The 24,430-nt window shown below is 45.7% G+C and overlaps 1 protein-coding gene across 1 annotated transcript; it reads right to left on the bottom strand.

Moving 5' to 3' along the window:
- Positions 1–20,070: 20,070 nt before the first annotated feature.
- Positions 20,071–23,856, bottom strand: LOC112896766. Its single transcript, XM_025964895.1, has 4 exons — positions 22,760–23,856; positions 21,269–22,681; positions 20,955–21,069; positions 20,071–20,611 (listed from the first exon to the last, which is right to left on the bottom strand). The coding sequence occupies exons 1-4, from the start codon at positions 23,501–23,503 to the stop codon at positions 20,394–20,396; spliced, it is 2,490 nt and encodes an 829-aa protein (XP_025820680.1). The 5' UTR covers positions 23,504–23,856; the 3' UTR covers positions 20,071–20,393.
- Between the last annotated feature and the right edge of the window lie 574 nt (positions 23,857–24,430).

The raw sequence follows: 24,430 nt of genomic DNA, 5'->3' as shown, positions 1-24,430 counted from the left end.
ATGGGAACAATAGTCTCAAGTAAGTAAGAAAAGATTCAAATTTTCTTAAAAATTACTCTATAGCAATCAAACATGTGCATGATCTCAAACTAAGTTACGAGAATCCAATATATTCAGCTCACTCCTCAAGGTACAAAACCTTTGCTCATCAAGTGGTTTAGTGAAGATATCGGCTAGTTGTTTATCGGTGCTTACATGACTCAAAACGATATCTCCTTTGGTCTCATGGTCTCTCAAGAAATGATGTCTTATATCAATGTGTTTGGTTCTTGAGTGGTTTACTGGGTTGTTAGCTAGCTTGATCGCACTCTCGTTGACACACAAGAGTGGAATCTTACTAACTTGCAACCAAAGTCGCTCAAAGTAAATCTCATCCAAAGTAGTTGCGCACAACAAGCACCTGCAGCGCAACATACTCGGCTTCGGCAGTGGATAAAGCAACGGAATTTTGTTTCTTAGAACTCCAAGACACAAGGGACCGACCAAGGAATTGACAAGTCCCCGATGTACTCTTCCTATCTACTTTGCAACCGGCATAATCCGAATCGGAGTAGCCAAGTAGTTTGAAAGTGGAGCCCTTGGGATACCACAAGCCAAGGTATGGAGTGTAAACCAAGTATCTTAGAATTCTCTTAACAGCCATAAGATGATATTCCTTAGGATTAGCTTGAAACCTTGCACACATGCACACACTAAGCATGATATCGGGCCTAGATGCACAAAGATAAAGAAGGGATCCAATCATGGAGCGATATACCTTTTGATCTACGGTCTTGCCATCTTCATTTAGATCGAGATGTCCATTAGTTGGCATGAGTGTCTTGATAGGCTTGTGTAACACCCTAAGGTAATTTCCTCAAATTTTAATAAATTTATTTGGGCTTAAATGAATTTTCCAGGATTTTCTCTAATTTATCTCGCATTTAAAGTAATTTTATAACGTAAGAAAATAAAATTTATCATAGGATTAAATTGTTTGTGCATTCATGCCGAAGCATTATTTTTCTTGTGTTGAGTTTATATGGTTTGAATTCAAATTTATTTGAATTCAAATGAGTTTGTTTGGATGTTTGAGTGTAGAAAAGAAAGAGAAAGGATAAAAGAAGCCAACACAACAGCAGCCCAGCCCAGCCCAGCTCTCCACTTCCCTCTCCCCTTTCCATCCCGGGCCCTCCCTTCCTTCCTGTGTGGGCCAAGCCCGAGGCCCATCTCCCCCTCAGCCCGAGCTAGCGCCTTCCCCCGCTCGCCCCCTCTCTCTGGCGAGCTGGACCCACGTGTCAGCGCCCCCTCCCACCTCCCCTTCTTTCTCTCCTTCCTCTGTTTCCTCCGGCGCTCAACGGCCTCCGAATCCGCCGGCGGTTTTCCCTTCTGGGCCCGCACGCCGAGGCCTCGACGTCCGCCCTTAAGTGGCCCTGCGACCCCCACCCACCGTGCCCTAACCCCGCCGCCACCCAGAACCCTAGCGTTGCCCTTCCCCTGCTCCTCCGCGCCACCTCCCCTCGGCCTCACCGTCGGCAGGTCACCTCGCTGCACCCCAGAGCACCACGTCACCCGCAGTAGCTCCGCGCTGATCCCCGCTAGCTTACCGAGCCGTGCGTTGGAGCTCTGGACCTCAGCATCACCGGAATCAGGCCTCGACGTCACCGCCGGTGATCTGTTACGCCTCCCCAATTGCTCGCCGTCGTTGGGTCTTTGGCCGCGCTGATCCCCGCTACACCTCCACAGGACTCCCACGCGACGGACTACGGTGACCCGGAGCTAGGAGAGTCCCGGCAGCACCCCTCCCCGCGAGCACCCGATCCCCTCCGCCGCGGAAGCCCGTCGCCGGCCACCCTCGGCTACAACACCGGCTACCCCAGGCCCCTGGTGAGCACTACACGTTCCCCCGCATCGTATGCACTAGATGCCGAAGCCCGGAATCCCTCCTAGCCCCTGGAACGCACGCACACCGGCGTGTGCGCCGCCCCGAGCCGCCCTCGCCGCGGGGATCGCCCACCCGAGCCCCGATCCGCCACGTTGATAGCCTAGGTGGATTACCCGTACCGCCAGCTTCCTCCACGGCTTGATCCCGAGCCAAACGAAGCCCGGACGGCCAAGTTTGGTCGTCACCGGCGAGGCGCCGCCGCGGAGACCGCGCTCCGGCGAGCAGCACCGCCAGCCCGCGCCCCCTTCTGTTCCTGGCCGTCCGATCTGAAATCCACGGATGAGATTAGATCGGAGCCTCATTGAACCGTGACCCTTCGATCGCGATCCAGCGGCCGAGCGTTGCCCGTACCGGTTCGCCCCTCGTTTTAAATCCGAGCCGCTCATCTTAGATCCGGCGCGCTGCATTAGATCCGAGAGAAAAGAGAGACGGGAGCGTCGGATCTGGATCCGACGGTCGAGAGTCACGCGTACCCCTTCGCTTAGTGGATCTAATCCCAGCCGCACGATCAAGATCCGAGGGCCCAGAACAGGAGATACCGGTTCGGGCTGTTCTTTTTGCTAAAGAGTCCTCGGGTTTTCTGGGAATCAACCCGCGCTCCGGTGAAGTTCAAAGATAGTTACGGATAGGTCCTGTTTTATGCTTTTAGGCCCCTGGCTTCTCTGGAATTTGAACCCGCAGTCCATCTCTTGAGTTTTCTCGTGCTAGCCCCTAGATCTAGGCTTTAATTACGTTTTAGTCCCCGAGTTTTGTCCAGAAGCCCTGGTTTCTCTGTTTTTCTTACAATTAGGTCCCTGGATCCTGTCTTAAGCGCAGTTTTCACGTTTTAGCTCCGTTTTAGGTGTTCTTTATATGCACGCGATCGTTGCAACGCGTAGATTAGTTTTAGGCTAGTTTTATGTGCTGTTCCATTGTGTTGGTGTACTGTTTACTTATATTTTGCTATTGTATGTGCATGTGTGTATGTGTGGACTATGCTTGATGATCGTGAGTAGACGCGGAGCCTTTGGATCAGTACCAGGAGTAGCCGTCTTCCGAGCACTTCGAGCAGCAGCCGGGAGAGTACGAGGAAGGCAAGTATAACATGAACCTCCTATCACTTTTTAAATACAATTTCATACTGCATCTAATTCTGTATGCCTATAAGGATTTCCTAGCCACCTTTATATCCTTTATATATATCCTTTGGGTTGCATTTTGGTTAGTTGTGCTAGGTTGCTGCGCTATAACAAACCTTGGTCCTTTGTAATTAATTTGATTAATGGTCTTATGCAACTTAATTCTGGAGCCGACCCTCTGTGCTGTGTGCTTGAGTGGTTTGTGCGCCCTTAAAAGATGTTTTTGTTAGAAACATGGTTTAGGGGGCCAGCACGGTGCTTAGTGCTTGGTTGGCCACTCTCCATAAGGACCGGTTCATAGAGCGACAACCTGGGACAACCGCGCAACCACAAGACTGGTATGGGACGGTCTTGACTTACTAATTAGGTCATTTTGGTTCGGGAGTAACTTACCTGCGTGGGCAAGAGGGGTGGTAAGCTTCAATGGTCCCTGCTCCTCCGGCTTGGTCTGTGCTGTGTGTCTTGTACCCCCGGAGGTGGGCCCCATCGTCGCTGATCCAGAATCCTTAGCGGTTACACCTTACCAACGTGATTCTTTGTAACGGTCTCGTAGTGTGCTTGCTAGCCATCTCACCTAAGGAAGTGTGATGAACAACTAGCGTAGCTCACGACTTGTGGGTAAAGTTGTGCAACCTCTTGAGAGTGTAAAACTGATATATCAGCTGTGCTCACAGTCATGAGCGGCCCAGATCCTCCGTCTGATTAGTGGGGTTATCAACCTTTGACGAGGGCGATTCCCCGGGTGGTTTCGGTTTGGATGGTTCTCAGTAGTTTAAATTAATATTGATTAATTCTTATGCAATTTGGGTTATGGTAATTCATCCACTCGTAGTAATTAGCTTTAATAAAATTTGCCAAGACTAAAAGCTAATGCAGTTGAGTCAGCTAACCTTAGAGCCTCATGCTCGTGTTATACTTGTTGAGTACGAGTTTGTACTCACACTTGTCTCTCTACTCTTCTGGTCTCTTTCGGATATCTTCGACTGCTGCTCAGTGCCCGGCAACGTGGAGGACTATGTCAGCGGCTTCGACGACTTCTAGGCGTTTGTCTCCCAGTCGACGTCCCTGTGGCGCCCAGCTCTTCATGTATCTCTTTTACGCTTCCGCAACTCTTGAACCGATTCTTGATACGGTTGTAATAAAATAATTCATTCATGATTCGTATACGATTTATATTAATGTTATTCCTGACATGTGTTGTGATATCTTGATAATCTGTTGTATATATGCGTGACTTGATCCTGGCGCATATATGATTGCTCGATTTATGTTCTTATAAATCGGGTGTGACAGCTTGGCATTCTCCATGTCAAACTTTTTCAACATATTTTTAGTATATTTGGTTTGACAAATGAAAGTGCCTTCCTTGAGTTTCTTGATTTGAAATCCAAGGAAGAAAGTTAACTCGCCAATCATGGACATCTCAAATCTCTTTGTCATGATCCTACTAAAGTCCTCGCACCAAGATTGATTAGTAGAACCAAATATGATGTCAAAGACATTTATTTGGCATACAAAAATATCTTTATCAACTTTACGAGTGAAAAGAGTAGGATTGGCTTTGCCTATCTCAAAGCCTTTCCTTAAGAGAAAATCCTTAAGGCATTCATACCATGCTCTAGGAGATTTCTTAAGCTCATAGAGCGCCTTATGGAGCTTGTAGACGTGATTAGGAAACTTGGAATCTTCAAAACTCGGTGGTTGCTCAACATATACCAATTCGGAGATTGGTCCATTAAGAAAAGCACTCTTCACATCCATTTGGTATAGCTTGAAATCATGGTGAGTTGCGAAGGCAAGCAAGACACGAATTGACTCAAGCCTAGCTACGGGGGCATAAGTCTCACCAAAATCCAAACCTTCGATTTGTGTGAAGACTTAAGCAACCAACCTTGCTTTATTCCTTGTCACCACGCCATGTTCATCTTGTTTGTTTCAAAAAACCCACTTCGTTCCAATAACATTTTGCTTGGGTCTTTCTACTAAGGACCGGACTTCATTCCATGTGAAGTTGTTCAATTCTTCTTGCATAGCCATCACCCAATCCGGATCATCTAGAGCGTCTTCTACCTTAAGCGGTTCCAAGAAAGAAACAAACGAGTAATGTTCACAAAAAGTTGCCAAACGAGAACGAGTAGTTACCCCTTTTGTTATGCTTCCAAGGATGTTATCTATGGGATGATCCTTTTGGATATTTTGATGGATTCTTGGATGAGGAACTTGAGCTTCATGTTGTATTGGTTCAACTTCTTGTTCAGCCTGAGATTGATCTTGATGTGGAGTTGAGGGTTCTACTTCTGTAACCCGGATAGTCCGGTCTACAGTCCGGATATTCCGGATAGGGGATCCGGAGTCTTCGGACGTATGGCCGGAGTTTTCGGGTTGCGCGGCGGAGGTGGATGAAGATGATCCTCTCAACATCAACATATCATCATCATCATCTTGATCTTCTTGTTCTTGAGGCTTTATTTCACCAGTGGCTAGCTTCTTGATTGCCTTGCTTGGTGATTCTTCAATGCCTACAACACCGTCAACTTGCTCCCTTTGAGAGCCATTAGATTCATCAAATATCACATCACACGCAATTTCAACACAACTGAAGGTTTTGTTGAAGACACGATAGCCATGAGCATTTGAGGCATAACCAAGAAGAAAACCTTCATCAACTTTAGGTGCAAATTTAGAGTTTTTGGGTTTCTTGTTAAGAATGAAGCACTTACTTCCAAAGTAAGACACGTTCGGCTTTTTACCAAGTAGAAGCTCGTAGGCTGTCTTGTTCAAGATCTTGTGTAGGTAAAGGCGATTAATGGTATGGCATGCCGTGTTGATTGCTTCCGCCCAAAATTGATCCGAGATCTTGTATTCATCAAGCATTGTCCTTGCGGCTTCAATGAGAGTTCTATTTTTCCTTTCAACAATTCCATTTTGTTGTGGAGTATATGGAACGGAGAACTCATGACCAATGCCCTCTTCATCTAGGAATCTCTCAATGTTGGTGTTCTTGAATTCAGTGCCATTGTCACTTCTTACTTTCTTGATCTTGGTGTCGAATTCATTTTGAGCTCTCTTTGCAAATTTCTTGAGTGTATCTTGCACTACACTTTTGTCATGCAAAAAGAATACCCAAGTGAAACAAGAATAATCATCAACAATGACAAGACCATATTTATTACCACCAATACTCATATAAGTCACCGGGCCGAATAAATCCATGTGTAGTAGTTCCAATGGCTTGATGGTGGTGACAATACTCTTTGATGGATGAGGAACACCAACTTGCTTTCCGGCTTGACAAGCACTACAAATACGATCTTTCTCAAAAGAGACATTGGTTAGTCCTAGAATGTGACCCCCCTTTAGGAGTTTGTTGAGGTTTGTCATCCCAACATGGGCTAGTCGGCGATACCATAACCAACCCAAGCTAGAGTTTGCCACCAAGTATGTATCAAGTTGAGCCTTTTCTTGTGAAAAATTCACTAGATAAAGCTTTCCCTTGAGTACACCTTTGAAGGCAACAGAGCCATCGCTTCTCCTAATGATGGTCACACCTTCATTAGTAAATAAACAATTGAAGCCCGATGCACAAAGTTGTGATATGGACAACAAATTATATACAAGTGATTCAACTAAGAGAACCTTTGAAAGAGAGAATTTTGAGTTTAGATCAATGTTACCGGTGCCAAGCACTTTTCCCTTTTGATTTCCGGCAAAGGTAATGTAATGACCACCATCGGATTCTTTCAAAGATTCAAACATACTTCCTTCTCCAGTCATATGATTTGTACATTCGCTATCAATCACCGATGTGGATCCACCGAAGAAGTATTCCTACAAAACAAGATTATTCCTTCCTTTTAGGTACCTAACAATACTTGGGTCCTTGAGTGTTAGTCACAAGCACCTTGGGTACCCACACATGGCTTTTCACCTTAGTGTTCCATGAGCGGTGACCCACAAATATAGCAACCACTTTACCACGATGGTTCCTAGTTAACACATAATCCGCATAAAAGGATATTTGAGAGGATGACTCTTGTGTCTTAGGAGCTTGGAACTTGTCTTGCTTTAATGAAGATGCGACAATTTGGCACCCTCATCACATGTTGTGCCTCTCTTGATAAACTTGATATGACTTGTCCCTTGTGTCTCACCAATTCCCTTGCGGATGGGAGTAGTCATGTTCACTAGACCTCCTTTTGCTCCTAAGTCGGCCTTCTTGTTGTTCTTGACATATAAGATGGTTTGAGATGCACCATCTTCATTCTTTCCAAGTCCCTTACCTTTCTCAAATCCATATTTGCTCATGTACTTTGATCCAAGTCCCATGGTATGCTTCTCAAATTCACCTACCCTTGGTGAGGGATTGCTTGTGAGATGGTGCTTCTTCTTACACTAATTGAGTGAGTCTAGTAATCTCTTTCTTCATGGCATGCATTTCGGCATGGTTAGTAGCACAAGTTTGAATATCAATATTAAAGCATCATGCACAACCGTTACTAGTTGAAGGACTAGATTACTTTGATGACTTACAAGTTTTAGAGGAGCTTTCCAAAAGAGTATTAACTTTAACTTCAAGTGCCGTGCGAATGGCTTGCAAGCTTGTTAAGCTTTCTTGAAGTTTCTCATTATCTCTCTTCAAGTTAGCATGAGTGTCTTCAACTAAGGAGAGTTCTTTAGTTAAATCATTCACTTTCCTATTTTCACTAGTAAATGACTCTTCTACCTCAAGAAGTATGCTATCCTTGGCTTTTAGGGACTCCTCAAGTCTCTTATTTTCCTTCCTTTCATTGGTAAGGTTCTTTTCAAGAGCTTCGGATTTTTCTCTCTCAAGTCTAAACAATTCTTCTTGTGATTCAAGCGTCTCATCTAGGTCATCTAGTTTCATTATTAGTTTCATCATTCTAGTTGCCGAACTCTTGCCATATTATTTAATGAGACTAGCAATTTCATCTTCCTCATCTAGTTCATCATCCGATGAGTTTGGGGATGTTACCTTCGAGTTCTTTGCCATCAAACACATGATTGGACCTTGATCTTCATCATCGGTGAGACCTTCAAACAAATTTGGTTGATGCAAAGAGGAGGTCTTGAATGCTATAGTTGCAACATCTTTATTGTCGGAGTTGCTCTCTTCATTTGAATCTCATTCTTGACCAAGATGAGCTTCACCGGCACGCGTTTTGTATCTTGGCTTGTCCCTTTTGGATGAGCTCTCCTTGGTGTCCTTGTTCTTCTTCTTTTCTTCCGGACAATCCGCAATGAAATGCCCAATTTTCTTGCAACCAAAACAAGGCTTGCTTGATCTTCTTCTTGATTCATACTTATTCTTGCCAAGATTTTGGAAGTTGCTTTTCCTTAGAACCCTTCTAAAGTTCTTGATGAAGAAAGCCATTTGTTCATCATCTTCATTATCACTAGAGTCATCATCCTTTGAGGATTGGGTAGCCTTTTCCTTGCTCTTCAACTTAGCTTGAAGAGTCAACCCATTGTTCTTTGTCGCTTGCTCTTGGAGGTTAGCCAAATCTTGATTGATCTTGACCCTCTTTAATTGATCATGGTGAGCTCCTATTCTTCCAAGAACATTCTCGGCGGTGAAGTGTTTAAAACCCCTTTCAGCTCTTATCAAGCTAGGTAGTGTGACATCCCTAGCCATGTAGACGGTCAAAAGCTTGTCCACTATCTCACGATCACCACATTTATCTCCACCAAGTGACTTGATTTGATTGGTGATCTTCTTCGTTCGATTGTACATTTCTTTGACGGTTTCATCTTTCTTCATGAAGAAAAAACTTAGTTCATCTTCTAATGTTTTGATTCTTGACTCACGAACTTTTCTTGATCCTTGATGATTCACTTGGAATGTATCCCAAGCATCCTTGGCGGTGAGAGCATCTTCAATCTTATCAAACTCTTCGGCACTTACGAAGGAGTGGAGGATGTTCAAGGCTTGGTAGTTGCATTACAAAATATAAGCTTGAAGTGGTGTAGGAGTTTCATCATCATCCGGAATGTCACAACCAACTTCCACAATCTTCCAAAGATCCTTATGAATAGCACTCAAGTAACCAAATATTTTTGTCTTCCATTGATTATAGCCCGTGCCATCAAAGTGAGGTGGCTTTCCCATGTGAATTGAGGCATTGTGTTCGCTTGGAATTTGAAAAGTGTAGTCATGACCCACTCGGTGATAGTTGGCTCTTTTCTTTACTTTTGATGAGCTTGAGAATCTTTTCTTGTAATCAGTGTCTGAGTCATCACTTGACTCGATTATAATCTTGGTGCTGAATTTCCCTTTCTTTCTTTGCAGTTTCTTCTTCTTCTCCCATGCCTTCCACTCTTGGAATGACATCTCATCATCAGTTGTTTCCAACTCATCTTCTTTTTTGTGTTGACTAATATAATTGTAGATCGGCCTCAAACCCTAGAAAGTTAGTCTCACAAGCAAATATCTAATAAAACTAGTAAGGAGCACAAAAGAGACACAGGGGTACGGAGACTCCCGTCTCAGAGAAACTTCGGATGAGTAACAGTTACCCGGAGACTCCGGGTGCTTGTCCGGATACTCCGGATCACTATGTCCGAACATTCCGGACAGTGAACAGGACAGTCCGGATAAAACATAGAATTTCATAAGAAGGCTGTTTTTAGTGTTAGGTTTGATTCTCATGGCTTTTGGTGGTTCTCTTGAGCACAATTACCACATCGACACCTGTGGATCAAAGTCCCTCTTGATAGTACTGTGTTTCTATACTCAATTTCATAATAAAATCTAATTCCTCAAGTAAATTTGAAACACCGCTTTTCATTTCCCTTTTGGGGGGTCATGTTTTTTAATACGCTTTGCTTCATCATTCTTAGCTCCTGCACACATGCTCGATAACATGGTTAGATATATGTGGTTTGTCATCTACCACCAAAACCAACTAAGGGGCCTAGATATCTTTCACTTCTACGGGAAGCCAGCCCAACTACCGCATTAAATGTGGATGGTTGGGGTGCGCGTGCCCGAGACAGGGCATGGGCTGCCCACTGATACGTTGAGCAGGTATGCTGACACCACGGTAAGCCCGCCAGTTACCGCGGCGGCGCGTCGCATCACCGCACCGCGTGCGCGGTGAGCGGCGTGTAGTCACATCCCAGCGCCCGCGTATGAGCGAAGGGTTATTATGATCTGCTGCAGGAGGGCCGCGACGTGCGCTGCTACAGTGCGCGGAGGCTACAGCACGACAGGTCAACATAGCCCCTTTGCCTGTCAGCAGGAACTTACCCTACAGTGACAGCACGTCCCCCACTACGCATGTCATTGATAGCAGATCCTGTGCCAGCGAGATGGCACATGACCATACCCTGGTAGAGGATACGTACGGGAGCCGAAGAGAAAGATTTCCGAATCTGTGACATTTAAGGCTCCAATGTGTACGTTATTTAATATGTCGCCGGGTCCACCTGTCGGGACCCCGCTCAGTGTACGCGCTCCCCTTGAGGGTATAAAAGGAAAAGCGCGCACGTTAGACCAAAAAAAGCTTTCTGAGGTTCCACCAACACACAAATTTCACAGACTCACAAGCAATACAATACACAGTGGACGTAGCATTTTACGCTCCGGCGGCCTGAACCACTCTAAACCCTTGTGTGCTTTCCGTGTACATAGCATCTTAATTTAGCATTCCTTAACTTCCCTAAACTCATCCTAAACTAGGATTAGGCCGGTGCACTCCGCCACCCGACTGGAGAAATCCTACGACAGATTTTATTTTTTGGCCCCAAAACTGCAGCTTAAGGTTCTAGTAACAGATTGAGCCGGTGTGTGCATGTTCCTCATAGTATTTCTTAAATTCACAAGATTGATGCACTAAGGAATCAAATTTGACCTCCCGTTATGAATCAAGATTTCAATTCCTCATAGTATTTCTTAAATTAATAAGATTGACGCACTAAGGAATCAAATTTGACCTCCCCTCATGAATCAAAATTTCAAGCAGGGAACAGGCATACAATCCGCAGCTCTGGTATCTAGTAGGTCAAGTTTTTCTCAACTATGCCATCTCATCAACCGCAGCACTGGCGGCTAGTAGATCGAGTTTTTCTCAACTCTGACATTTCATCAAACACAAAAGGAGAACAAAAGAACCAAGGCCAGATTCAACGCAAGTAAACCTTCCACCTGTTGTTGGCCTCACGCATTTTCATGGCCGACGACCTGCTGCTGACGGCACAACATAAAACGGATAGGGTTCTTCAGAGTCGGCGTAAGTGACTAGCAGCACAGCAGAAGGATCGGGGTGTTTGGATTCCAAAGGCTAAAGTTTAGCCTTATATATTTCAATATCAATTAGAAGAACTAAATATGAGCTAATTATAAACTAATTGTAGAAGCCTAGGACTAATTTGTGAGAGAAGTCTATTAAGTCTAATTAATGCATATATTAGCCCATATTTTCTGTAGCATCACATAGGCTAATTATAGATTAATTAGGTTTAATAGATTCATCTCGCGAATTAGTCTAGAGGTTACGAGGTTATGCAATTAGTTTTATTATTAATCTATATTTAATATTTCTAATTAGCAACTAAATATATGATGTGTGATAGAATTAAAGTTTAGCCTACCGGATCAAAACAGGGCCTAAGGCTAATGACCCACGCGTCAATCAGTAGCCGCAAAAGTAGGCTCATCCCTAAAGGCGGTACAAGCTCAGACATTGCATAAGGGATAGGGCTCCTCTGCACTTGTAGACTGTATGTCAGTGACACATGGATTCAGACCCACATACCACTGGCCCAAAGTCCTAGAGCCTGTCAAAAAAAAAGTTTGAAGGTGTATGGTCAAAACCAAAATTCAACCAGTAGAGGAGGCACCAAAGAGACATCGGTGGGTTGCTGTTTGATGTTGACTTGCTCCAGAGCGTACAACTGCCTACAGTGGCACAGTCCCATAGAATTTTTTTGAAAAAGGGTTAAAAAATTAAATTAGAAAAAGGGGTGCCGTTTTGAAAATTTTAAAAAAATAGGTACCTCCCGCCCGATCAACAGGCAGGAGGCGTGGGGCCGGAAATCTCCCGCCCATCCAACAGGCGGGAGGTTCCAAATTTTTTTCAGACCCCTCCCGAGGGCCTCTTCGCAAATAAGAAAAATTTCTTATTCACGAATAGGCTCCTGGCGCGGCCGCGGGGGCATCCCGCCTGCCCAACAGGCGGGAGGTCCGGGGCCCGTACAGTGCGGAGGGGCATCCCACCCGTTGGGCGGGCGGGAGGTTCCCCAGCCCCAATATAAGCCCCCCTCCTCCCAAATTCCCATTTGATTCAGCAAAAATTTGGAAAAAAAGAAAGGGAGGAGAGGAAGAGAGGAGAGGAAGCGGCGAAATCCTGTTCACACGCCGGTTTGGAGGTATATTCTCGTTCTAGTCATATAATTACTTGAAAATAGCTATAATCTAGGAAATATTTCTTAGAGTAGTTATATTTTGAATAGATTTTAGTATTTTCAATTGTTTTTGGAAATATTTTTTAGGGTAGTCATATTTTGAATAGGTTTTAGTATTTTCAATTGTTTTTAGAAATATTTCTTAGGGTAGTTATATTTTGAATAATTTTTAGTATTTTCAATTGTTTGTAGTATAATTTATATTCTGAATAGTTTAGAATCTGGAAAATATAATCTAGGAATCGCTGAAACTTAGGGTCGTTGTGTATTAATATGTAGTATAACTAGTTTATTAATAATTGACAGATATGTCTTCCGAGAAGGGTACTTTTAGTATATATTACGGAGAAGGAAATATGATTTATGGGCCGAATGGGGTAGATTTAAGTGAATTCAACTGTGCGATCAGAGAAATTACCAGACCACATGAGAGTACATTTGAATTCCTATGCAACTGGTTAATGAGCGGATTAAAGATTAATCAGGAGACACTCTGCGAGTGTTCAGTGCGTCATAAATTGTACCACTCACGCTTTGATCTAGGAGCTGATGCCACTTGCAAGCAACGATGACTGGTTAACTTATCTGCAAAATGCAAGTCTTTGGCAATGGCCGTTGGTACTCCTTGTCAGTGTGTACCAGTAGTCTTTGATAAACATCAAAGCTGCTGCGGGGGATGAAGATGTTGATGAACAAGTTGAGGAGCCAAACATTGAGGCAGGTGGCACCGCAGCACCTCAATGCGTGGCTGATGAGGGGGAGAACATACCCCGTATTATTGAACAGCTGCGAGACGAAGATCGTGAGTTCGATGAAGCAATGAATGCCGATTCGTCTGATGATGACGAGGATGTGCCTGAAGAATGGGTGAGCAGCGATTTCAGTCATCTTGTCATAGATGAGGGACCCAGCGTGCCTTAGGATTGCAGGGAGAATGAAGTTGTCCAGGGTGCGAGGTACCAGTCACTTGATGAGGTGAAGGAAGCTGTTAAATGTTGGTCTCTCTCTCTTATGCGAGAGTTCAAAACAGTCGAGTGCAAGTCTCATAAGTACGATGTGGTATGTGTGAAGGAGGGCTGTCCGTGGCGGGTGCATGCCTATAAGGGCAAATGGAAAGATTATTGGGAATGCTCAATTGTCACTCAGCACACTTGTCATTTGCCGGGCGTGCAGAAGTCCCATCGCAACCTTACATCGTAATTCATTGCAAACGAGATGTACAGGATGATAGTAGCCAACCTGTCATTTGAACCAAAGTCTATTATCAGGCATATTCAGGAGAAGTACAAGTATATCATCTCGTACGGGAAGGCGTGGAGTGCAAAACAAAAGGTGTTAGAGATGAGGTTTGGCACGTTCGAGGCAGCATATGATAATATTTCTCGATTGTTGGCCGTCATTTGTTAGAGAAATTCTGGAAGCTATTATGACCTGAAAAGTCTAGACAGAGGACAAGGTCCGCCCTTCATATTGCAGCGGGCCTTTTTCAGTTTGGGTCCATACATTAACGCATTCCAACACTGCCGGCCTATCCTGTGCATCGATGGGACCTTTCTCACAGGAAAGTATAGAGGGCAAATGTTGACAGCCATTGCAGTGGATGGAAACAATCAATTGCTTCCGGTTGCTTTTGCTTTTGTTGAGAGCGAGAACACAGACAGTTGGTACTGGTTCCTGGGACAGGTTAAGGTTGCAGTTGTTCGGAACAGGGAAGATGTGTGCCTGCTACATGATCGTCACGTCGGCATACTAAGGGCAATACTAGATTTCGCATTACTTCATAAAGGAGACAATTGCCAGCACCTGGTAGTATGAGATCTATGGGTTCTGTATGGTTGGAGCGTTCACTGAGACAGCGAATCCTGTGATCTATATTCCAGATCCGAGAACAGCTCGGGTTAAGAGAGGGCGCCGTCAGACATGGCGTATTCGTAATGACATGGATGAGTCGAAGCTCCATAAGAGGATATAGCGCTGCAGTGCATGTAACCAGACTGGACACACGTACAAACGTTGTCTGAACAATGATGCAGCGCCTAGTTCTGCTGAAGCTGGCCCTACAGGTGATGCTACGGATGGAAGACCTTCGGTTGCATCAAGGAGTGGGAGACGTCGCCGATTGAGTGCTACTACGACATCAGGTATCGTTTAGTTGTAATTTTATTTTAACGTTGTATGCTCATGTGTAATATTTGCCGCTTTGTGTTTCTATCAGACCTGGATGTGTATTTATAATTTGAACAGACCATTATGTGTATTTGTAATATTTGCCGCAGTAACTTTTAACAGATTATGTGTGTTTGTAATTTTAACTGTGACTTGGCATTTGTATACTCTATGTTGTATTCGTTTAGTATGTTTCTAATATATGTATCGTACTAAATTTTTCATGCAAATATGGCGCAGATACCGGAGCTCCTTGACGCGACCACCGACGTACAGCACAGGTCGTACCTGGCAGCGGTGGAGGGGCAGCAGCTTCACGAGTTGTGCCCTCGTGTTGCAAAGGAGTTGTTGCACCTGGACGACTGCTGGCTTGACAGGTGATACTTTGTATTTTTTACGGAATGAAAGTATTGCTTGTCGGTGTTTTATCGGCTGCCCACCGAAGGTATACCCAAGGTGGTAAGTTTAGGTGAGGAGACGCCGAGATCAGGAACTCAAAGGTGCAAGGAACACAAGATTTAGACAGATTCGGGCGGTGAGGTGCGTAATACCCTACGTCCTGTATGGTGGTTTGTATTCTCTCGGGTGTTGATGTTGTGTTTTGAATGGGTCCCTACACCCCCTTATATATCCGGGAGGTCAGGATTACACGGATCTAGTCAATACTAGCCAAGGAATCGTACCTGGGTATAACTCGGGTAGTTTCCTTCTGTACCGACTAGCTTTATCTCCTACTCAAATGAGTAGAAAACAACATAAATAAGAGATAAGACGGGTTTTATCTCTTAACCCTGTTTAAACTACGTTATGTACACAGCCCTGTAGCCCCGGGTCTGACATTGCTTGTACGACTATTGTAACCATAATGCATAATATACAGGTTACGTGAGGCTAGTTTGCTACCACTCGCACGTATGCTTCAGGCCGGCAACGGCCAAGACGGTGGCGCCAAGAAGCGGATGCAGCTCGACCGCTCTCTACTTGCCTTGTTAGCAGGCAGGTGGCGTCCGGAAACGCACACATTCCACTTGCCATGCGGGGAGATGGCCCCCACGTTGCAAGACGTGTCGTACCTGCTCGGGCTTCCCATTGCGGGTGAAGTCGTTGGCCCGGTTGCCGTGCCACCTACCTGGAGGGTGGAGCTTCAGGAGCGGTTTGCTCCAGTGAACCCGCCACATTTTTTGGTCGTACCTGACGCGTCCGGCCCCGCCAAGGGTTGGGTAATACAATATAGGGTACGTATAATTATTTTAATTAATTTAATTGAATCATATGTCACTACCTCTAAGCATTGAACAAATATATTTCAGGCTCAGGATCTCCACCCTCAGGCTGGGTAGTACGAGGTGTCGTGCTGCCTGGAGGCATATCTGTTGTGGTTGTTCGGCTGGGCTCTTTTCTGCAACTCTAGCGGCAACTATGTGGACAAGGTTCTCATCCAGTACGCGCGCGCGATTGCGGATGCGGAGTCGGGCCAGGTATCTGGTTGGAGCTGGGGATCGGCAGTACTTGCTGCCACGTACCGAGTCCTTTGCCAGGCCTGTTTCAAGACGGAGAGGACCGCCGTCATTACAAGCTGTCCACTTCTGCTGCAGCTATGGTCGTACAAGCAATTCGCCATAGCACGCCCCCTAATCAGCGAGGAGCCTTATCCGCCAGAGATGTATGGGCTGTGGCACGAGGACAGCCCCACGATGGGTTCGCTTTGGACTGATCGACAGGTAAGCTCTTTAATTTATTGTTGTACATTTCTGTATATGCAAAGTACCGATGTAGTTGTGTAATTTTGCAGATGAGCTGGGCACATCGGCAGGTCCGGAAAGCATACCCGCAGTTCGTGTCCGAATTTGATCAGTTGCAGCCACAGGATATCATCTGGACCCCGTACACCGCTGTGGCTGTCCAGACACGTGCGCCGTATGGGTTGTCCTCCCTATGCACGCTTGACGAGGCGTACTGGCTCACAAAGGCCAACCTGGTGTTCGATATTGTCGTGGAGCCGTACTGCGTCGAGCGTTCCAGGCCGTGCCGCGCAGCGTACACGAGTAAGTTTGTGATAACTCGTTTTCTATTAATTATGTAACCGTTATCATGAAATAATATTGTCTTCCAAATGCTTGCAATAGATATTCGCGCAGGGGATATCATGCCAACGAAGTCAACTGGGTTGTCAAGCCGCAGGAGTACGTAGAAGGGTGGCTAGACGCACCTGACGATGTGTGGGACGAGCCGCATCCACACACAGAGGCATCTTACGGCTCATACGTCCGTTGGTACCTCACTCGCACGTGTCCGTACGTCACTCTTTCACGTATTGATGACGAGGAGCATCAGCACCCGCCGACCATCTCGGAAACGTATCCCTTGTACCATGATCAGGCGCAGCGTGGCGCTATACGTCTTTCGCAACTTCAATTATTAAATCATTTTAAAAAAAATTGATGACAATATTACTCTGCTTCCCATTACATATGCAAATTGATCTGATCAACTGCGCGGAGGTCGAAGCTGCATCTCAGATCACGTTGTTTGAGCGTGGAGTACGTGTACCGAAGGCACAGTACAAAGAGAGCTTTCGTCGGATTCATGACAACTTGACGCGAGCGTTAAGTGCACTGACATGTTGCAGCAGAGACGACGTGGGGGCCTCCAGTTCATCTCATGTGTCCGCCCACGTGTACACAGCTGGCCCATCGACCTCTGCAGCACCGCATGCAGCGTCCAACGGTACTGCCACCAGTTCGAGCTGTAAGTCCTTTATAATTGCTATTTCGATCAACTTTTATTTAGACGACTAATTTCATTTGTTTTTATAGTCATGCACTCGACGGCAATGGGGCCTCCTCCTGCAAGAATGGAGCCTCAGACGTTTGGCGCCTATGCTCCAGGAACGTCTCTCCCGTCGGGGTCGACGCCAGCTGCTCCGTATTCTCAGGGCTATACTCAGCATGCGTGGTCGATGGAAGCTTCTGCACACGGTGGTCTGTTCGGTGTGCCGGACTGGGACGGCGGCTCCTCCCAAACGTATGACGCTTCACCTCCACGGTCCCAGGATGACCCGTTCACGCCAGCGCCTCCTCCGCCTCGTCCTCACCATACTCCAGATGCACTCACGTACTCAGAGGGACACATACGCCGACGGCTTAGGACTAGGGGGGAGGACCAAGAGAGCGCAAGGACCTGGACAGGCAGAGTAGATACTCCTGATTCGATGAACTCTGTATATTTAAACGGTTTTTGTATCATACTATTTTATTTTTAATGGCTTGATATATCTTACTATCGTAATATTTAAATTCTACGTTGCAAAACGTTATCGCTTAACCATCTTCATACGAGTTTTAGATACCGTAATCTTCTTCGTAAAATTGAACTAAAATTTTTAAGTATACAAAAGAATATGGCGAATAAATCTTATATTTGAAAAAGTATGAATTTTAAATAGTTTAAAACATAAATTCGAACAAAAAATAAGAAAGACATAAATCCGCACTGTAGGGCACCTCCCGCCCGTTGGGCGGGCGGGATGCCTTTGCCGCCGCGGGAGGGGCCTCTTCGCAAATAAGAAAAAAAATTTATTTGCAAAGAAACCCTCGGTAGGGGCCTGGAAAAAATTTGACACCTCCTGCCCGTTGGATGGACGGGAGGTGTCCAACCCCACGCCTCCCGCCCGTTGATCGGACGGAAGGTACTCATTTTTTGAAATTTTCCAAATCGGCACCCCTTTTTCGAATTTAATTTTTTTAACCCCTTTTTTTAAAAAATTCTTTCAAGGCAGGCCAAATTATTCCAGGTGGAACAGGCCAAAACGAACAAGGCATAAATCTTTCTAAGACCCTGTTTGGGTTTGGATCCATGACTAAACTTTAAACTTAAAAGTTTAGTCCATAAAATGATCCAAACAAGTGGACTAAAGTTTAGTTCCACCTCAACTAAAAATTAGTCCATGAGTCAGAATCCACCTAATTTGGATTAAACCAACCAGCGAACTGCGAGAAAACCAAACACCCCTCACTATGTGCATACAGGCACATCCGCAGCATAATCCACAGGCAAAAATGACATTTCTATATTTTTATGTGTTCCACCTAAAGCTTAGTCACCAAATATTTAGTCGGACTAAAGTTTAGTTCTAAAGTTTAGTTCTAGATGATCCAAACGAGACCTAACTTTGGGTCACTGGTGCATGAGCCCACACATCATTGACCAGATAGCATCACATCTAGAACAATATGCTGTAAGCCTGTAACTAAAGATCCTACTCCCAAATGCCTGGCCAGAACATGCCACCAGGTCACCTTTCGGTCCGCTGAGAAACAATTCCATGTAGCAGCAAGTTTGGCATCAAAATCATCTCTGCGAAACAAAACATCGCAGAATGCAATACTGAGGTATTGTGAGTGAAGGCAGATGTTGGATGATTCTTGAGACTACGATTTTGGTACTGCTTGGTTCAGACTCGTGCCGTGTGATTGTCCTTCAGTACAGAACATTTCTACAGACAGACCCAAAAATTGAACAAGTTTAGTTTAATAGATAGACAAGGGGATTACCTAGAACAAATATTGCCGAATACCTAACACAAGCAGCGCTACCAATGAACAATGATATTACAGAAGCGGCCATTATACTGATTTCAGAAAATTAGCTCACATCACCAATGGCTAACTGGCAGAAAATTTGTGCATTAAATAATATATGATACAGACATGCATGTTTGTCAAGTTACATGCAATAAAGTACCAACAGAAACACATGGATATTACTAATTAAATAATGATTACCAAACACGCAAGCTAGTTTCAAATTTACAGAGCTAACATTTTCTTGTGACCATTGAGCACACAATAGTACAATACACTTAATCCAGTACATACCTTAATGCTGTGTGGTGGCACAATATCATCACTGAAAATTTCCTAACGCCTTCCTTCCCAGTTTAAGAAGAACCTGAGACGCAACAGAATTTAAATATACTGAGTATAATGATAAAAACACATGAAATCAAATCTGTTTCTATACAGGAAGATGATGTGCAAACAAAGACGAAAAAGAAAGGCCTTACTGTGGTCTCTCTCCAATGAAGTAGTTGCCAACTGTTTCACCAATTTCTGAATTATCTCACTCCCTGAAGTCAGTACACTGCAGACACACCACCAGTAGTTGGTAAAACAAAGAACACAGCAAAGTACAATAAAATGGTGGAAACAGATATATAGCACATGGACCAAGGCAAGGAGACAAGTCAATCAAGCACAACAAAATAATTACCTTTCCTTGAGTGACTTTGTTGTTTCCATAATGATGGGCACAAATCATAATAGAGGGTAGTAAAATATTATTTGCAAATTACAAAATAAAGTAAATAAACTCACTGAAGTAACACAACAGGACACACTGATAAAATGGGGGAAAGAATCACATTATGGACAGCATAAAGGGATGCAAACAGATGCTTGATTTCCCTTCATCTCTTGCAACATTTTCTTTTCTACTTTTTCTTTCATCATCTCTACAGAACACTAGTACACATAAGATACAGAATCTAGCTAGCTACTTTCATTTATACAAGAATTACAGTTTTGAGTTCAAGCATTCGCCTCAAAATTGGCTTGACAAAGTTAACAACAGAAGAGGAGGGGAAAAAATAGCTCCGCAGCTTATCAAAAAGCCAATACCATGGGCGATGAAGTAACCAAAGAAAAGAAAGGAGAGTATTGCCCATGCCTCCACACAAATCAATGAACAGCACATATTCTTCTTCAGTCAAGGATAGTACAAACAATATCTCGAGAAGAGTCAGATATCCTAGCAGCCTCAGCAATCCTGAGAGCCATGACAGATTTGTATGTTGCGAGCTCTGCATTTGCCATGAGAGACTGGGCTCTATTGCGAAGACAAATGGCTGTTTCTACAGCCTGTTTTGCTGCACGTTCAGCTTGCGCAACTCTCTGAAAAGCCGCCTCCTCTTCAGCATGATCTGTCAACAATAATGCATATATAGATGAATCTCGATTTAATTCCTCAATAGAAGGTTAGTCATGTGAATACTAAATCATCAACCAGTTCTCTTAGACCTATTGAATTTAGGGCTTTGTGTCAAAGAGACAAGGTAGAAAATGTCAAAACAAAAGGGAGATAAATATTGTTTACTTTTCAGTCTGAACCAGAAATGTGTTTTTTGAGGGGGAAAGCAGGAAACTCATCAGTCAGCACAAATAATACAGGGCAGTTGTCTCATGGTTAGATTTCCTTGTCATATGTACATTTATTGCTAATGACATCTAACAGTAGGGTTTTTATGAAGTAGTAGTTATAATTACCTTGCAATAAAGTTTCAGGCTTTCCACGGCCAGCTTGGCTTCTTTGCCTCTTGAAAGATCTCTTTCTCTTCATGGCAGACTTTTGTGATAGATGTCCTCGCCTTAAGGGTGCACCCTAAGGATGAAACAGCGTATCAATTAGATGATACAATTAAAGCTTTACAGAAAGAGAAGAACAAGCTATAAAAAAATTAAGCTTGGTAAATAGGTAACTGGTATTACTAATATGATATAGTCAAGGCTAGACAATACAAATGAGAAAGAGGTGATAAAAGAACTAAGCTTGGAAACAGGTACAAAATACCCAAAATTACCTGAAATATCCTTAGCAATGGTGCAGCTCGCTTAGACCTCTTATTTGTCCAATACTCATACACAGCATGCACGTTGTCATCCTTTCGTAAAGCAGGATATCTGGAAATAAGCTCACCCAAATCAATTATTCCTTTGGGATTGTTGTAGGCATCCTTTTCAAATATGCTTATTATCATCTCAAAATCTTCGTAAGAGGTATGCTCCCGTTGAGAGCTATTTTGATTGGAATATGCATGATTCAACTGAATGAGCCACCGTTCATCCTCTGAGTCCATGTCATAAATAGAATCCCTCGAGAGAGCTCGGGCAACTTCATCATCCACCATCCTGATATAGTCCGCCACAGGGCGTGAGAAAGGATCTGCAACAGTCCCTTCCAAATCATCAGAAACCTCATGTACACCAGGAATTGGGATTGGCTTTCCCTGGGAATTGCGCTCACGGCCCACAACATGCAACTCTTTGAATAACAGCCAGTCCCACTTATCAGTGAACTCAAGCTTCCATGCATCGTCAACTGCCCAAATGTAGGCTTGAGTATGACGATTAACAACATGTGACCTCAAATCTGAAGGCTTAAGGGAGTATCTAGTAACACCTTGTATCTTCACAACTATACACCACTTATTGGTATCTGATAGTTCTAGCATAACTTCAGCACCTTCTTCCCTCCAGCATCTATCAGCTTGAATGATTAAAAGGTTTGCTTTGCTGTGAACAGAATCTATGTTCTGTCTCACCTCAGCCAAGGCCAGCCTTTCATTCATTCTGTCGACTGGACTCTTCAAAGAAGATCTCTTTCTCCTAGTTGATCCCATGGGAGTCGAAACATCGCTTTCATCCATGTTTTCAAGCAAATCAAGAGAAATTTCTAATGCTGCTTTAGGTTGGACAGGCTCCACAAGTTCTTGCCTAATTGATGGCATCTTTACTTCTGTATGGATGGCAACTGTGCTCTGCTTCATCCCAATTCCATTGTCAGGTAATCTTGATGAAAGACACCGTCGATTTCGGGGATGCCTCATTGATCTCCTCTTCCTTTGATGCTTCTTTAGCTTCAGACCATGCACCACTAGTCCAGCAACTTGTTCAAGGGGCAGGTAGTCTGAGACCACTATGCATGGTTCATCGCTGCCAACGATAGCAGTGGGTTTGGCAATCCCAGTGCTCTGAGCCCCAGAATCCACATACAAAGGAGTGTGATGATAGATTTCTTTAGCTACCCCAGACAGTGGGCTGCTCTGCCTAATCACAGCTGGCAGATACATGGAATCAAGAGCTACAGAAGAATGCAAGCTCCAAAAGTATGAAGGAAGTGCTGAGAAAACAACCGAAACCAGAGGTTCAGATTTCTTGGCACCGTGAAGTGCACACCACCCACAATGCAGCAGAGGCCTATGTAACAATGCAGACTACAAAAAGAAACATAAATGTTACACCAATTGTACAAGAAACTAAAATAGGGCAGATGAAGGCTGTAGAAAGCTTACAGCTCTCTGGCGCTGGAGCTTGACAAAGTGCACCCCCTGCGACGCAAAAGCAGCAGCAACGCCAGCAGACAAGATGAAAGTGGCTAGGTTTCGGACCTTGTCCCGCTGCCGACTGCAGCGCATCCACCTCAGCACGGGTAGAAGAAGGCCCTGGAACCGATGAGAACTCCTGGAGCAAGACGTATCAACAAGGACGACAAGCGTCAGAGCCCCAGATTGAGCTGCAGAACCATCCACAAAGGCCGAGAAATGAGCATCCAAGAAGCCAGTTCTTGACGCAAACTCCTGGGAGGAGGAGCATCGAATCGCCGCAGCGAGGTCAGAGGAGGCGTCCGGATCCTGTGGGAGCTGAAGAGGGGCGACCTTCAATCGCTTCCCCTTCCTCCTGGTGTATACTATCCCAAACCTCCTGCTGCCGTCCTCGTTCTCGGCGACGACCTCGGCGGCGGGGTGCCTCCGGCGGCGGCGTTTCCTGGTGTAGACGATCCCGAAGGACTTCGTCAGGGGCGGCAGGACCGGCTTGGGGGAATCCTCTTTTAGGTGCTGCTGGTCGTGGTCGACGTCGACGTTGAAGGCGGCGGCGGCGGCGGCCTCCTTGGCGTCCCAGCGGATCCGATCGGCGGCGAGGCGCTTGCCGGAGCGCAGGACCCTGGTTGCGGGGTCGGCATGATCCTGGGCTTGCAGCGGCTTGGGCGCCTTGGGCATGAATACGCGCGTGGAGCGGCGAGCCCCGGCGGCCGGCATGGGCTCTTTGTCCTCCGCCTCGTCGTCCTCCTCGCCTCCGTCTTCTACCCTCGCCTCCGTCGTCGTCGGGCCTGGGGCCCCTCCGGAGGAGGAGGAGGCGGCGGGGATCGATTGCGATCAGATCCCGCCCTGTGAAGTGGGGGTGGATTGAGTGGTCCTCGTGAACGCGGAGGACAGGATCTGCGGTACAGAAGGGGAGGCGGAGCAGCGGGGTTTAGGTGGGGAGACGCAGGGTAGGAGGGGGGCGGGGTTGCCGCCGACTCGCCGCGCCGCCCGCGGCCGCCGCAAGGAGAGGGACGGGAAGCTTCGGGGGGCGGCTAGGCTAGGGTTACAGCGACGCGACGGCGACGTGCGCGTGCGCTTGTGATGAGATTGGGCCGGTGCTGGGCTGCTTGGGCTGTTTCTTTCGGCTTCCGGATCCCCAGAAACCAGCCTTCATTTCCCCGTCGTACTCGTACGGATCAGGCACCGGACTTTTTCATTTTAGCCCTTTTTTTGAAAAAAATTACATTTGGACCCCTGGAGAACGTATTTCCAAATTTGGACCGTGAGTCACGACGCCGAGGTAACATGTCTCGGCATCGTGAGCCATGGCGCCGAGATCTCTAACCTAGCCGCTGACTTAGCGCTGACGTGGCTGAGATCTCCGCCACGAACTATGGCGCTGCCAAGCGCCCAGCTCGGCGCCATAGATCACGGCGTCGAGCGCTTATCTATATGTCACGTCCTATTCCTCTCTCTCCCCGTGCTCTCTTCCTCTCTTGCTCTCCCTTGCTAGCCATGCAGCCGCCAGCGCCCTCCTCTGGTTGCCCCTCCTCCGGTCGCCCTTTCGCGGCACCAGCCGACCCTCCTCCGGCTCGCCGCCCGCCCGTTTCGACCGCCCCCGCGCGAGCACCGGCGGTGAGGGCACCCCCGCGCGGCCTCCTC

The sequence above is a fragment of the Panicum hallii genome, chromosome 6 (assembly GCF_002211085.1).
Source record: "Panicum hallii strain FIL2 chromosome 6, PHallii_v3.1, whole genome shotgun sequence".
In the NCBI taxonomy this organism is placed as follows: domain Eukaryota; kingdom Viridiplantae; phylum Streptophyta; class Magnoliopsida; order Poales; family Poaceae; genus Panicum; species Panicum hallii.
The sequence above is the reverse complement of the archived record's forward strand: the minus strand, read 5'-3'. Positions and strand labels throughout refer to the sequence as shown.

What these genes read in the sequence shown, in the direction of transcription:
- LOC112896766 (XM_025964895.1), bottom strand. Translation starts at nt 23,503, where the DNA reads ATGCCGGCCGCCGGGGCTCGCCGCTCCACGCGCGTATTCATGCCCAAG. An exon ending in AGCTCCAGCGCCAGAGAGCT is followed by an intron (nt 22,682 to 22,759) that starts GTAAGCTTTCTA and finishes TTCTTTTTGTAG; the next exon opens with TCTGCATTGTTACATAGGCC. An exon ending in GCCTGAAACTTTATTGCAAG is followed by an intron (nt 20,612 to 20,954) that starts GTAATTATAACT and finishes TATTGTTGACAG; the next exon opens with ATCATGCTGAAGAGGAGGCG.